Here is a 13,754-nt window from a genome sequence, read left to right on the forward strand (position 1 = left end):
CAATTGGATTAGTATGAAAGCTGCAACCATTCACATCCAGTCTTTGTGCTAAGCTAGGCTAGCGGTGGGTGCGTCAAACAGACTTATAGCACGCACGGAGATGAAAAAGGTATGTATGGACTTATCTAACTCTGGGGGGTAAGGTGAATAGGCTAAAGTCCCAAAAAGTCGGAGTGTTCCTTTAAAAGACCGTTTCAAATGTACCCACTGGAATATGCATCAAGTTCTTGCACAGAACAGGCTGTCTCAGAGCTACAGGAACACGCATCTCTGATTGGCTGAATAGTTCATGCGGTGAGCTCCAGCACAATAACGGTTTACCCAGCCAGAGAGTTCAAGACTTACATCTAACCCACTCTTCTAACTATAGGAAACACCATAATCGTGACCTTCCCCCACATAAAAAAAAATGGAAACATTTGCATTATAATGTCATTCAAACTAACCACACCTGACAGACATGATTGTGACACCAGGTCCCATTGGCAATATGGTGGTTAAGCATAAATGATGTACATTTATCAATTAAGAGGCCATTTACAAGACACTGTTTTCAACAACAACAAAAAAAACCCCTGAAACTTTATGCACTTTGGCTGTTCATTTACATAACAACAGCATTTTGGGGAGCTGAAAACTCAAACTCTTGGGTTTCAAAGTGCAAGTTTCTGAAAACGATACCATTATTGCCTTTGTGTAAGCTACAAAGAAATGAATTTGTAAAAACAGTGACATGCGTACGCGTTCAGTCCATAGTCGCGTAGTGTTTCTATACAAGTGACATCACCATCAAGTGGTCTGGTATTAATAATGTATAGAGTTGGGTATCGAGAATCGAGTATCGATTGGAACCGAGACTAACTTTTCGTTTTTCCCGGAATCGTTCAAAAGTTAAAATTTCGTTTCCTAGTTTATTATTTATATTCACAGTCCGCCGAGCGGAAGAAGAAACCGCTGAACAACACCAACAAAGAAGCGTCTACCGGAAGTGTTGGCATAACCGCGCGAGTCGAACATGAGTACCTTACGTCGGCGGTCCAAAGTGTGGCTTCACTTTCCTAAAAATAACGAAATCTCGGCAAAATGCAAAATTTGTGACAAAAGGAGTATTTTTACAGAAGGAGTATTTCCTTCAGAAAGGATTATTTCCTTCAGAAAGGCCGTTGGTTAGCAAGGTTAGCTAAACTTTTTTGACCCTGCCTCTTAAAAGAATCGGAATCGAGAATCGTTAGGAACCGGAATCGAAACAAGGAATCGGAATCAGAATCGTTCAAATTCAAACGATACCCAACACTAATAATGTAGCAGTTTTAGTCTGGGATTGGAAAACAAATATTAGTATTTCAATTGGTCAGTAAATCAACATTATAACAGATAATTAATTTTTTTTGTTTTTTATTGTAAATTTAAGGTAAATCTGTAAAACCTAAAATGTTGCTACCGTATTTTTTACGGTAAATTTCTGGCAACCACAGCTGCTGTTTTTGATTTTTGATTTTTTTATTACAGTGTTGCCTTAACTGATTGAACTGAAATATTTTGGTTGACTTGCCATACTTATTACTGATATTCCTTTTTGAATCCTCTATTCCAAAAATAAAATTGAAATATAAAGAAATTATACCCACCATATGGTGCATGGACTAATATTTTAAGCATTTGTAGTTCCAAAAATCATTTATTATTCTGTAAAAGGGATATTTCATCTAAAAGTCTGCATTACTTTTCTTTTGCAGAACACAAAAAATGTAGTTTCCATGCTTTTTAAACCCTATCGAATATCATTAAACAGTTTTATTTTTCAAAATAACTAATTTTGTGTTTCACAAAAGACAGTCAGTCATAAAAATATGGAACAAATTTACGGTGAGCAAATTATGACAGAATTATCCCTTTAAAACTATAACTAACTAGGACATTATTATAGACGCAACAAACTTTTTAAGTTTATGGGTAATATCAAATTAACATTTGTCTTAACATTGTCTTTAGTGTTTAGATTTCAGAGAATCTTACATGGGACATAATTTGTATTGTAGTAAACTAAATTTACTACCATAATTAAGCAAAACACACATTTTTAATAATGAAGCACGGAGGTCACCCAGTCTCTAGTTCTCCTGTTTAATTTACACAGGCCTGATAAAAACATCTAGCACTCAATCAATATAAAACAGTGACCTACCGCTATCCTGGGATGGAAAAAGCAGAAACAGAAAGAAATAAAGAGGAGGAGGAAACACTATCTATCAAACAGCAGAGCTTATGATGGATGGTGTAGAGTTTCAGGCCAGCATTAACATTTATACATGCTCCAATAACAGATTTAACAGCACTATTCAATAAAACAGCACTAAATCCCATAAACTCGCACTATAGGCTATACGTTATGTCATATTAGAGTCCTTTTATGAAGGTCTGTCATCATATCATTCTTTTATCACAACCCTCACGGGAGATTTTAGATTTGTGACAGTGTAAATTCACTGAAGGCAATGGTTTATTAATATATAAATCTACTGTAGGAGACCATTTTTGCTTAGGTTCGGTGACAAATGTGGCATTTCAACTTTATAATTGTGTTTTGATTGTTTGCACTTGTAAACATCCCTTATTCATGTCATAGTTATATATAATTATATATATATATATAGAATTTCAATGTATATATATATATATATATATATATATGGATGGTTGGATGGATGGATGGATGGTTTACTTAGATATCTGACGTATAGGGACATTCCATAGGCGTAATGGTTTTAATTTATACTGTACAAACTGTATATTGTATCCCCTTAACCCTACCTCTAAACCTACTCACACTTCTAACACTCACACATTTTGTACATTTTCAAAAAAAACCTTTAATTACTTTATTTTTATACCAGATTTACAAATGAGGACATCCCTAAAGAGAGGTTTTTGGAGATTTCGGTAACTTCTGGGTACAAATTTGTCCCCAATCACACACGCACGCACTCTCACACACACTGTAATGAGCTTGAAGGCAGTAGTCTACTGTTGCCCCATAACACCAGGACAATAGCACAGAAACAGTGCAGGCAACGTCCCCATTATACACTCACAATGACTGTCTGTGCCACTGTCAACACAAGACAAACGGCCCTACCCCGTCGACATCATTACTACTTTACACTTGAAAGAAAGCGGAGAGAAAACACAGGTGAGCATGAGCAAGAGGACAGGCACACAATAAGGAGAGATGCTACACAATGAGATAATGAAAAAGAGGGAGAGTCCTGGGTGAGATTAGGAATTGTAATGTGGAGAAAAGAGAAAAAAGGAAAAGAGATGAATGAAAAGAGGAGAGCGGGACAGGGGCGTGTTATTGATGAATCAGAGGGTGTTAATAAGAGGCAGACTGTGTGGACGAATGAATCACCCAGTAACAATGAAGTGCTCCAACGATCTGCAAACACCGCAACGCATACAAATATCCCTTATCAATTGCTAGTTGTCCTCCTGTCCCCTAACACACACACACACACACACATATACACACACTTGAGTTAAAAAGGATAATCTTTGAAAAAAGCACTCAAAGAGAGTGTGTGTGAAGAGAATGTGTGTGTGTGTGTGTGTGTGTGTGCGTGATGAGTCTCCGATTAGGACACTTTGCATCATTACAGTTTCCTGATTAAAATCCCATTCATTATTTAAAAGTGACAAATGAACTCACAGCTCACACTGTGTGTATGTGTGTGTGTATGTGTGTGTTCTGCTGCAGTGTTGGAATGGGGGGGGGTGACCTTGCATCGATAGACCGACCGACCGACCGACCGACCGACAGACAGACCGACAGACCGACAGACAGACAGACAGACAGACAGACAGACAGATAGATAGATAAATAGACAGATAGATAGACAGATAGATAGACAGATAGATAGACAGATAGATAGACAGACAGACAGACAGACAGACAGACAGACAGACAGACAGATAGACAGATAGACAGATAGACAGATAGATAGATAGATAGATAGATAGATAGATAGATAGATAGATAGATAGATAGATAGATAGATAGATAGATGATAGATAGATAGATAGATAGATAGATAGATAGATAGATAGATAGATAGATAGATAGATAGATAGATAGATAGATAGATCATGTTCAAGAAACCAGTTTGAGATGATTTGAGAAAAGAGATTGTAACAATACTTTGGTAGACTGTGGTTAAAAAGACGCTTAATTGACACTAAGGGGCCCGACACACCCTGAACGATGGCTTCATGCTTTCATGTTGTTTACACCAAATTCTGACCCGGCAATCTGAATGTCATAGCAGAATAGAGACTCATCATCAGGCCAGGCAACGTTTTTCCAATCTTCTATTGTCCAGTTTTGGTGTCCTGTGTGAACCGTAGCCTCGGTTTCTCAGTGGACAGGAGTGTGGCTCATCTGCATCAAGTTTTGACGTGTTGTGTGTTCAGAGATGATCTTCTCCAGGTCTCGGTTGCTTATTTGAGTTACTGTTGCCTTTCTATCAGCTTGAACCAATTATTCTCCTCTGGCATCAACAAGGCCTTTTCTCCCACAGAACTGTCACTCGCTGGATATCTCCTCTTTTTTGGCCCATTCTCTGTAACCCTAGAGATGGTTGTGTGTGAAAGTCCCAGTAGATCAGCAGTTTCTGAAATACTCCACAGTAGGGGTGTGCGATATGACGATTTTTAATCGTGGACGATTAAAATGTCTCCACGATCTGCTTTTGAAGAAATGTCGTAGTATCGTGTTGCAGTGCATTCTATCAGTTCAGTTCTGGCGCCTCTGTCTCAACTGTACAACGCGACGTAGCCTACACATCACACGTTTATGAATAGGTACGGGACATTGCAATTCACAAAAGTTCGTTATTTGCATAAGCCTTGCCGGTTAAACATTTAATTCACGCGCTGATGCGCTGTTCTAACGTGCGCTTTCCTGACCGCATATACCCACGACAATCACAGGCAGGTGTTCTGTCGATTTTTGCTGCCTTGTCGAAAAATGCTACCGTAGGCACTAGAAGTCTGTCAAACAGCGCCTGAATACTGGACTAAGTTATCTTTCGAGTCTTATTAAGCTAATACTGTTAAATACACACAATGTTTACATAAACAGGCTATGTCTAGTGAAAGCAAACATTTGAGAGAATATCTGGTGTAATATGCGTCTATATTAAACACGTCGCGTGCTGGTCTAAAAGCAACAGGAATAAATAGTACTGCCGCATGTCCTTAAAGGGATAGTTCACAAAAAATATTATTTACTCATTCTAATGTTGTTACAAACCTTTATTAATTTCTTTCTTGTGCTGAACACAAAAGACGATTTTTTTTAATGTGGGTAACCAAACAGTTGCTGGTCCCCATTAACTTACAGGAGAGAACCTATAAAAAAAAACTATAGGGGGACCAGCAACTGTTCGGTTACCCACATTATTCAAAATAACTTTTATTTTCAACAGAAGAAAGAAACTTATTCGGGTTTAAAACATCTTGAGAGAGTAAATTAAGACCATTTTCATTTTTGAGGGAACTATCTCTTTAGTAAAAAAAAAAAAAAAAAACACAAGGAAAAAATCACTCACTGACTGAGAACTTTAATAGTAGCTTTAATAAGAATCAATTCATTCAGTGAAGTCTCTGTAGTGTTTTAATTTCATATTTGTTTAATTTAATTACTTTCTTCAATGCTACTGCTAAATACACCTAGTGCATCTGAAAAATAAAGCACTATTTATTTAATTTGAATATTAATTTGTGTAATGTTTATCTTGTCTTATTTTTTTAATAACAAAGAAAATAATGACAAAGATTTTTATCTTCGCCACTGGCCTAAATGTATGCCTTTGATACCTAAGGCTTTGTTTTTAACATAAGGACATTAGTTTGGCTGTAATGAACAGCCACTTGCAAAATATTAAAACCAACTTGAAAAAGAATCGTGATAAAAAATCGTGATCGTGATTTTCCTAAAAAAAATCGTGATATGATATTTTTTCCATATCGCCCACCCCTACTCCACACCACATTCAAAGTCACTTAAATCAGCTTCCCTCCCCATCCTGATGCTCAGTTTGAACTTTTCTCTCTTGCCTTGACCATATCTATATGCCTAAATACATTAAGTTGCTGCCATGTGATTGGCTGACTAGATATTTGCATTATGCAGTTAAACAGGTGTGCCTAATAAAGTGGCCGGTGAGAGTATATCCCACTTACTCTATTTCTATCCACAAGTTTCCTACGCCCCATGAGGCCTTGCGTCAAAAGTGGGCGCGAATTCCGGTTGGAAGTAAACAAAGCACGACTTGACATGCTTGACACTCGTTCATTCAACAGTTGACAGTCATTCAAGTTATAGCGATCCAAACTAGCTAACGATGTGGGAACACAACCTCAACGAAATTCAAAAGGGTGAAATAACTGTACCTTTACCCTCCGCAGTCGTTGATTGGGAGTATTATAATAACATTATTAATAATCAATACTCATAAACGCATGGTGACAGACAGTTGTACGAGCTGACAAACAATTAAAATAAAAAATACCCACGTAGTCATTGTGCTTTGGAGTTTATTCAAAATTATAAATGAATGTGCTACTTCAATACTTTAACTGGCACATTTGGTATTCTGTCAACACAGGCTTTGATGCTGCGTTTAGGTGTAACATCAGTAGCGAACAGCCAATCACATGCTGATAGAGTTTATAGAATATTAAGAATTTAAACAAATGTACACAGGAAGATTCGCCGTCTTTTGGGAGGTGATGGAAACTACAGTCGTTGGCAGGATCACTCTGATTTCGTTTTCAGCTTATGTTCAAAACAATCACGTTTAAGCCACTGAATTAGTTTAGTCCGGTTATACATACAACCGCGAACAGCACATGTTGTCCCTGAGCTCCGTAACGCCATCTCTCATAAAGATTTGCGTCTTTAAATAGTAAAATAATTCTCTGAAAAACAGCTAGCCTCTTTGCTAACTAACACACACAAAATACCATTGGAATGCTACTTCCGCCGCGTCACCGGAAGTTTCACCCACTTCATTTTTTACAGGAGCGCCCCTCGGAAACTTGTGGATAGTAACTTACTCTTAAAGGTACAATGTTTGCATTATTCCATTCACTAGAGTACTGTGTATTACCTTACTGAGACTAAATTGGACAAAGAAACGTTCCTACTATACATGTAAAAATGTCCATCGATTTGGCCTCTTGTACTGAAAACAACAAACATTCCTCCAAGCCACAAGATTTGATTTCAACAGCTAATTACTTTATAAAGCAGTTTACCCAACCCATGACAGATACAGATAGAATAAAAAGTAAGGATGTTTGTGTAAGATGCTCTTATTGAGAATCAGACAAGGAAAGTGAACTACAGAAGTAGACAGCACTCATGAAGTACACACTAAGCAGGTGCTCTCTCTCTCTCTCTCTCATCCTCTCCATCAAAAGGCAGGCGAAATCATCCAGTCACCATTATCATAACAGAAACAGAAGATGTGAGCTTTACTGCAGCCGCCCCGAACTATACGTACCACCCCAAACTGACAGAGAGCATTTCTTCCTTTACTGCGCCAAATACCACCGACCGCCACCATTTCTCATAGATGTGATTAGCGCTTGGCATCAGGCACTTTGCTGCGTTACGGGAGTATGGTTTCCATGACAATTACTGTGATTTACTTGAGATACACGTGTCATAAATGTCCCATCCTGGTGGCACACACACACACTCAGGTCTCACCTGTACTTCTAAATTAGCACCGTAAGCACAAAAGCAAATATTCCTAGGCAGTTCTTCAAACCATTACTAGCTCTGTTTGAAATGTGCCATGGGAAGCTCACTGTTCTATTTTAAAATTGCATTTAATGTTCCTTCAGGCCACACAAGCCAAACACTGCATTCAAAATGAAGTATATTTTTTTATAATTTACCCATTTACTTTGATGAAATTCTTCCCATCTTTCAACCAGAAAGCCAGAGGGGGTCATGAGGTTAAATCGGCGCTGTTATTATTATAACTGAAACTAAAAGTGCAACATTAAAAAAAACAAAAAAACATTTTTGTTACTAATAACGTGTTTTGCTGAAGAATATTGTTTTGTTTTGTTATGATTAAACTGCTCATACATTAAAACATTCTCTATAGTTTTAAGAGATATAACCAGTTTAGATGGAAAGGATCTCAAGCTGACTAGCTACTGTAACATTATCTTTACACACTAAGGCTACGTTCACACTGCAGGGCTTAATGCTCAATTCCGATTTTTTGAAAAATTCGATTTTTTTGCAAGGCCGTTCAGATTTCCAATTAAATGCGAACTTTTGTGATCTCCTGTGTGAACGTGAAATGACCCAGAAGTGACCCGCATGCGCAGAAGATTAATCAGCGGTCAACGACGTGACTTGTTTTTTGCGGAATAGTCCTTTTTTTCCATATGTCGCAAGCTTTTATTTTATTATTATTATTGCCACAGCCCATATACAAACACAGACAACAATTATGTTATCGACGGGCAAAGTTTGCACATAAATGTAAGATTTTTCTGATCCTCACCGACCTCGTCATAAAACCCGTTTAATTGATAGTACACGTCCTCGGCGCTTCTTGCTTTGTCACCGGCGGCCGCGGTGCGACACTGGTGGCTGGTGTTGCCAGATTGGGTGTTTTTTCGCTACATTTTAAGGCATGTTTACATGTGTTTTAGCCAGGTTTTCGCCTGGAAGGCTCTATAGAAATCTGGCACCCTACTGTACGAAGTTATACTGACAGAGAGCGCACGTTCACAGACACCAGAATGAACGTGTTCACAGTAATGTTCATCAGGCAGTAATACAGTATATTCATGCACTATCGTTCATTGAACGCGTTCAGGCACAACACTGGGGAAGAGACACGTCTGCAGCGGCCCATGACAGTGCAGAAACGCGTTGGAGTTAGCGTGTATTGTCTGGCTACAGGTGCGTGCAATGACGTGCGGGTCGGATATATGGGACCTGGCCGTTTAGATTGAAGTTGCATTTCAAAAGATCGGATACGTATCGGATTTGGACCACATACCCAAGTGGCTTGGGTCGCATTTGAAAAGATCGGATCTGTGTCGTTCAGACTGTCATGAAAAAATCAGATAGAGGTCGCAAAGGGGCAAAAAAAATCTGAATTAGGTCGTTTCAGCCTGCAGTGTGAACGTAGCCTAATACACACGGCACTTCCAGCCAACCGATACAACAACCATGAAATGAACCTTCACAATAGATACTTTATAATGAACTAGATACATATGGCTATTTATATGTTCAATAAATACTGTACTCGCCTGTTGAGTGATAAAAACACCATCATCTCTGCGTCGCTTTTACAGCATTTCAAATCCTTCAGTTCTCACCATCTCTGAAAAGCCAATGTTGATTCTTGTTTTATGACGAGCTCAGTCTCGCTGTCTTTTCTCCAGAAGACTCTCCTCTGTTCGCCGTTTGTTTAATCGGGTGATTCTCCGGGGGTTTGGGATTTAACTGCTCAATGTCAACCTTTCTCACTCGTAAAACTGACCTCTGCTTCTCACACACATAGCCGGACAAACGTCTCTATATTCACGGATGTGACGAGACACACGCGAGCGAGTGACGCATGTAAGCAGTGACCCGCGCAAACCATCCCGACCGAATAAAATATCAAATAAATATATTATCTAACATATAAACACTTCAAATAGGCTTACCGTAGTGAATCAGGACTAAAACACGTTTCGGAAGAAGGATTGATGATGAATTGACTCATTATTTAAATATTGTTACATAGTATACCTTTAACTTACCAAAATAAAAACTAAAAAAATGTAATTATCATAATATACAATATTCTAATGTAAATATAAAATGTAAGTCAAAACATTAATAAAAACTGTAATGGAATGTGAATGACACAGAGTCAAACACATGCTGCAAAATCATATTCATTCAGCCATAAACAAAATCAATGCTAAATATATTTAAATAAATAAATAAATAAAACTCTGTATTTCACTTCTGCTCCGGGTTTTATACTAATGTAGGCTATACTTGAGACAAAAAAACCTTGGGATAATAACTTGAGAATGAATCAAAAATATTCTATTTTTAAGTCAATTTAGCAGTCGTCCACTTGCTCAAACTCTAAAGTGCGTGTTTCCATAGCGTAAATCTAAATGATGCTTTTGTTTTGTGAATAAATAAAGCTTATTTGACTGTACTCAAAGGGGGAAAAGGGGTCTTTGCAAACAGCATCATGATTCCTCAGGAAAGATGAAAAAACTGTCTGATGTGATTCTGTTCCACATCTTAAAATAAAAGCCACAAGCCTCTTCAGTGAAGAGATTTACTCAGAGAGGTTGAACGTCTCATTGGGGGTTAATTTTGTACACATAAGACCCCCACACAAACACATGGTCTCTAGCGGTGGATGCGGACACGGAGAGACAGAGGGGAGGGAAAGACTGGAACCGCTCATCGTAAATGAGTCCGTGACGTTTTTATGTGCGTGGAAAGGATCACGGCGTGTGTCGAGTTGGTCGGTGGTCATAAATAAACAGGTGTTGTCAAAAGCAGTACAGAGACATGCAGCGAAATGATCAGAACGATTACAAAGCTCTGGATCCCAGACTCACTATATCAACAAACGCTCTTCAGAGCCTAGACGAGTCAACCTTCAAAGTCTCAAGGATAACATTCAATCACACACACTGTGGAAATGTCCAATCTTAAAGTGACAGCTCAGCCAAACATGAAACGTGTACTCGTGTATGTTTTTGGCAAACAGTGAAAGTTAATGGGGTTCAAAACAACATTGAATGAGTAGTTTAATCACCCCCATGTCATCCAAGATGTCCATGCCTTTCTTTCTTCAGTCGAAAAGAAATTAAGGTTTTTGATGAAAACATTCCAGGATTTCTCTCCATATAATGGACTTCAATGGGAACCAAACGGTTCAAGGTCCAAAAGACAGATTCAGTGCAAACTGTTCAAAGGGCTTTAAACGATTCCAGACGATGAATAAGGGTCTTATCAAGCGAAACGATCACTCATTTGGTACATTCAACGAACAAAATGAAAAAAGATTCGTTCATTTTGATGAACGAGTTCGAACAGGAGAATCACGAACGCACATCACAGAAAAGAGCAAGGCGAGCATTTGAGCTTATAAAACTTAAACTTTTTTATTTATTTATTGAGCGAGCGATCGTTTCGCTTGATAAGACCCTTATTCATCGTCTGAAATAGTTTAAACCCCTTTGAAAACTGTCTTTTGGACCTTGAACCGTTTGGTTCCCAGTGAAGTCCATTATATGGAGAAAATCCTGGAATCCTGGAATCAAAAACCTTAATTTCTTTTCGACTGACTTTCGACTGAACCCCACTGACTTTCATTGAATGGACCAAAAAAAAAAGCCAAACAAAGACATGATGGTAAGTAAATGGCTTATTAAATTTGCTAAATGTCACACAAACAGCAAGGTTTAGTAAACCAAATCGGTTTAGTTCAGATCTTACTTTCTGAAGTCGACAAAGGCCCAAAAGAAAAGTTCACTTAAAATGAAAATTCTCTCATGTTTACTCACCCTTAAGATGTTTCAAACCTGTATGAATATGAACAGTATGAAGAGTATGAAAATAATACAATGGAAGTCATTGGGGTCAATCATCTGACATTCTTCAAAATGTCTTCTTTTGTTTTTAGCAAGAGAAAGAAATGCATACAGGTTTGAGGGTGAGTAAATGACATATTTTAATAATTTCTGACACAAACAGCCTCATTTGTGAACTAACATGATCGTCAAAACCAATATTTCATTAGTTAGTAAGTCCATGAAGTGGATAGACTTAGAATAGGGCCGATTTGTAGATTGGTTTGAGGGTGTTTTTGGACAACTCACCGGGTCTTTTTTCCAGCTTTCTTCCTCGGCTGCTGCAAAGCCGGACTTTGGAGATGAGGATGAGGATCTGTTTCTGGCAGAGCGACTTGTTGCTCTTGGGACAAGGCTTGCGTTTGTTGGAGACCTGCCGGTTGGCCTGGGGGTCCTTGACTTCCCTGCGCTGTCGGATCAGCGAGCTGGCGAGGGCAGCCATTTTGCCGTGCCCCGCTCACAGTGGGCCGCCCACCTGTCCGATCACCCAGGGCCACGTAGAGGAGCAGGAGACGGCAGGTGTTCGGACTCCCGCTGTAACCCAAGTCAGAATGCGTCAAGAAAAAGAGACAATAAACTTAGTTTCTTTGACTCTCAAAATAGTCCCGGGAGCGCAAAATTCCCGGTGCTGTGATTCCGATGGACGGCAGCTGTCGTTGTCGGGATTGTTTGTTGTACCTCAGGGTTCGTCGCGCGGCATACGGACTGGAAAAGTGGAAGCGGACGATCCATGGAGTCGTACTGGAATTCTGGGGAAAAAGCGAGACATCACAACAGCACCATTCCCTGTAGATCCGAGCACCCAGAATCCCTTGCCTCGCACTTCCCCTTCAGATGTTCAGTCTGGGATTGATGATTAGAAATCACCTGGGTCAGAAATCATCAGTCAATCGTTTTATCCGTCCAGCTCCACATATCAGCGAGGTCCCCGTAAAACAGAAGGACGCACGAAAAGAAATACAGATCCCACGGAGAAAAGGAACGATATCCTTAGCGAAACTCCATTGCCTGACTTCGAAGTATCGCATCCATGACTCTGGAGAAACAGAGAAACGACGAGTAAAAGTCAAAAACTGGTGGACCTCGTGTCATAGATGAGGATGAAAGGAATCGGAAGTTCTCTCCCTTCTGACATTCCCCTTTGCTCCCTCTTCCCGAGCACCCGAGAGAGTGTTTGTAAATTCCAGCGGCTTCTTCTTCCGGCAGAGGTGACATTCATGAACGAGTGCGAGCGCAGGAGAGCACCAAGCCTCCCCCAGACTCCCGTAAGGCAACCAGGAACCCGTAGCTCCGTGTCCTTCGCACCATTGGGAGAGAGGGATGAAATGGAGGAATGTTAAGGATAGATGTTGCACATATCCGTTCGTCCGGCTTCACATGCTGTAGAAGTCCCGTTTGGAAAAGTAGCCCAGTTTTCCTTGCTGAAAGTATTCTCACCCCTGCAGGCGAGCGTAAGAGAGTCTCCTCAGCAAGGCACCTCTGAATCTGTGTGAGTTTATGTGTGTGTGTGAGAGAGAGAGTGATTGAGAGAGTGTGTGAATGTGTGACTCTCCGTCTCTCTCTTTTTTTTTTTTTTGTTGCTCTCCCTCCCGTCCCCGCGCACAGTGAGTTACGGAGCCAACACTGGCAACATGCTTTGCTTTACTCCCTCATTCTCTCTTTCCATCTCATTGTAAAGCCTCTCTGCCCTCCCTCTCTGTCACTCAGAACACTCCTTCTTTTCCGATCACTCAAAATCCCTCCTTCTCTTCATGTCCTCACACCCACCCCTCTCATTCCTCTATTCCCTCCCCCTCTTCTGTTCTCTCTCTCTCTCTCTCTCTCTCTCTGGGTGCTGTTGTGGTCTGGAGCGTTAAAAAATTAAACCTGCCTCACGCTTCCTTAAAGCGACAGATAGAGAGAGAGAGAGAGAGAGAGAGAGAGAGAGAGAGAGAGAGAGAGTCCTTATTTACACTGTACCACAAACACACGTCACTTGACAGATATAAGATAATAAAACACTGTTATAGTGTTGTGAACTAACATAAATGCTACAAACCTAAACACAGAGACAACTAAACATG

General features: G+C 39.7%; 1 protein-coding gene across 1 annotated transcript in view; it reads right to left on the minus strand.

The window, feature by feature from the left end:
* Window positions 1-13,399, minus strand: part of fgf11a (fibroblast growth factor 11a) — a 79,343-nt gene extending 65,944 nt beyond the window's left edge. Inside the window, exon 1 of the mRNA XM_039659980.2 lies at window positions 11,941-13,399. Coding sequence (XP_039515914.1) covers window positions 11,941-12,133 — 193 coding nt within the window. The 5' untranslated portion in view covers window positions 12,134-13,399. The remainder of the gene's footprint in view (window positions 1-11,940) is intronic.
* Between the last annotated feature and the right edge of the window lie 355 nt (window positions 13,400-13,754).

This window comes from Pimephales promelas, chromosome 1 (genome assembly GCF_988280905.1).
Source record: "Pimephales promelas chromosome 1, fPimPro1.hap1.1, whole genome shotgun sequence".
Taxonomy (NCBI): domain Eukaryota; kingdom Metazoa; phylum Chordata; class Actinopteri; order Cypriniformes; family Leuciscidae; genus Pimephales; species Pimephales promelas.